The sequence below is a fragment of the Acanthisitta chloris genome, unplaced genomic scaffold (genome assembly GCF_000695815.1).
Source record: "Acanthisitta chloris isolate BGI_N310 unplaced genomic scaffold, ASM69581v1 scaffold6740, whole genome shotgun sequence".
Taxonomy (NCBI): domain Eukaryota; kingdom Metazoa; phylum Chordata; class Aves; order Passeriformes; family Acanthisittidae; genus Acanthisitta; species Acanthisitta chloris.
In genome coordinates this window covers 399-1,039 of record NW_008649853.1, presented here as the reverse complement: position 1 = coordinate 1,039, position 641 = coordinate 399, and the positions used below count along the sequence as shown (strand labels likewise).

The following is a 641-nucleotide window of genomic DNA, read 5'->3' as shown; positions in this document are numbered from 1 at the left end:
TGGTTTCATGCCCCAGCCCATTGCATCAAAGCAGGTTTGCAACCCCACAGTGTCCCACCCACCCCACCCTGCCTCAGTTTTCCCTTGCAATGACACCTGACATGCACCCATGCCCCTCCAGACCACTTTCCCCAGAAAGGAGCCCGGGCCCACTCAGCCACAGCTCCAAATAGACCATGTTGAGGGTCCCAACATCCCCCAGGACCACAGCTTCTGCTACTGCATGTCTTGCCCAGCATTTCACCCCAAGCCAAGTGTCTCCCTCGTGCTGGGAAGTCCCACAAGCTTGGCCAGGGTTTGGTGGATACAAGAGGATGCTCTTGCCATGATGCAGCACGTGGCACCTCAGGGCTCCCCTGCCTGTGGAAGTGGGTGCCATCCTCATCAGGGACGCTCTCGAAGCCAGTCACAAGCACCCTGCCCTCGATCTCCCGATGGGTGCTCTGCACACTGGTGTCCAGCAGATAAATTTCCACCAGGTCACCTTTATCTGCCAGGGATGCAGCCAGGGAGAGAAAGGCAACCGCCGCCACAGTCAGCACAGGCCACCTGGGATGCTCCCAAAATGCAGCTCCAGACCCACAGCAGCATGGGGCAGGAGGATATCCCCATCCCCCCAAGATTAGGAGAGGGGATGGGGT

The 641-nt window shown here is 58.8% G+C and overlaps 1 protein-coding gene across 1 annotated transcript in view; it reads right to left on the bottom strand.

The window, feature by feature from the left end:
- PCSK9 (proprotein convertase subtilisin/kexin type 9) overlaps nt 1-641 on the bottom strand; it is a gene marked incomplete at its 5' end in the record, with an annotated part of 3,645 nt that overhangs the window by 2,688 nt on the left and 316 nt on the right. The window contains 1 exon segment of the mRNA XM_009074723.1: nt 325-490. Coding sequence (XP_009072971.1) covers nt 325-490 — 166 coding nt within the window.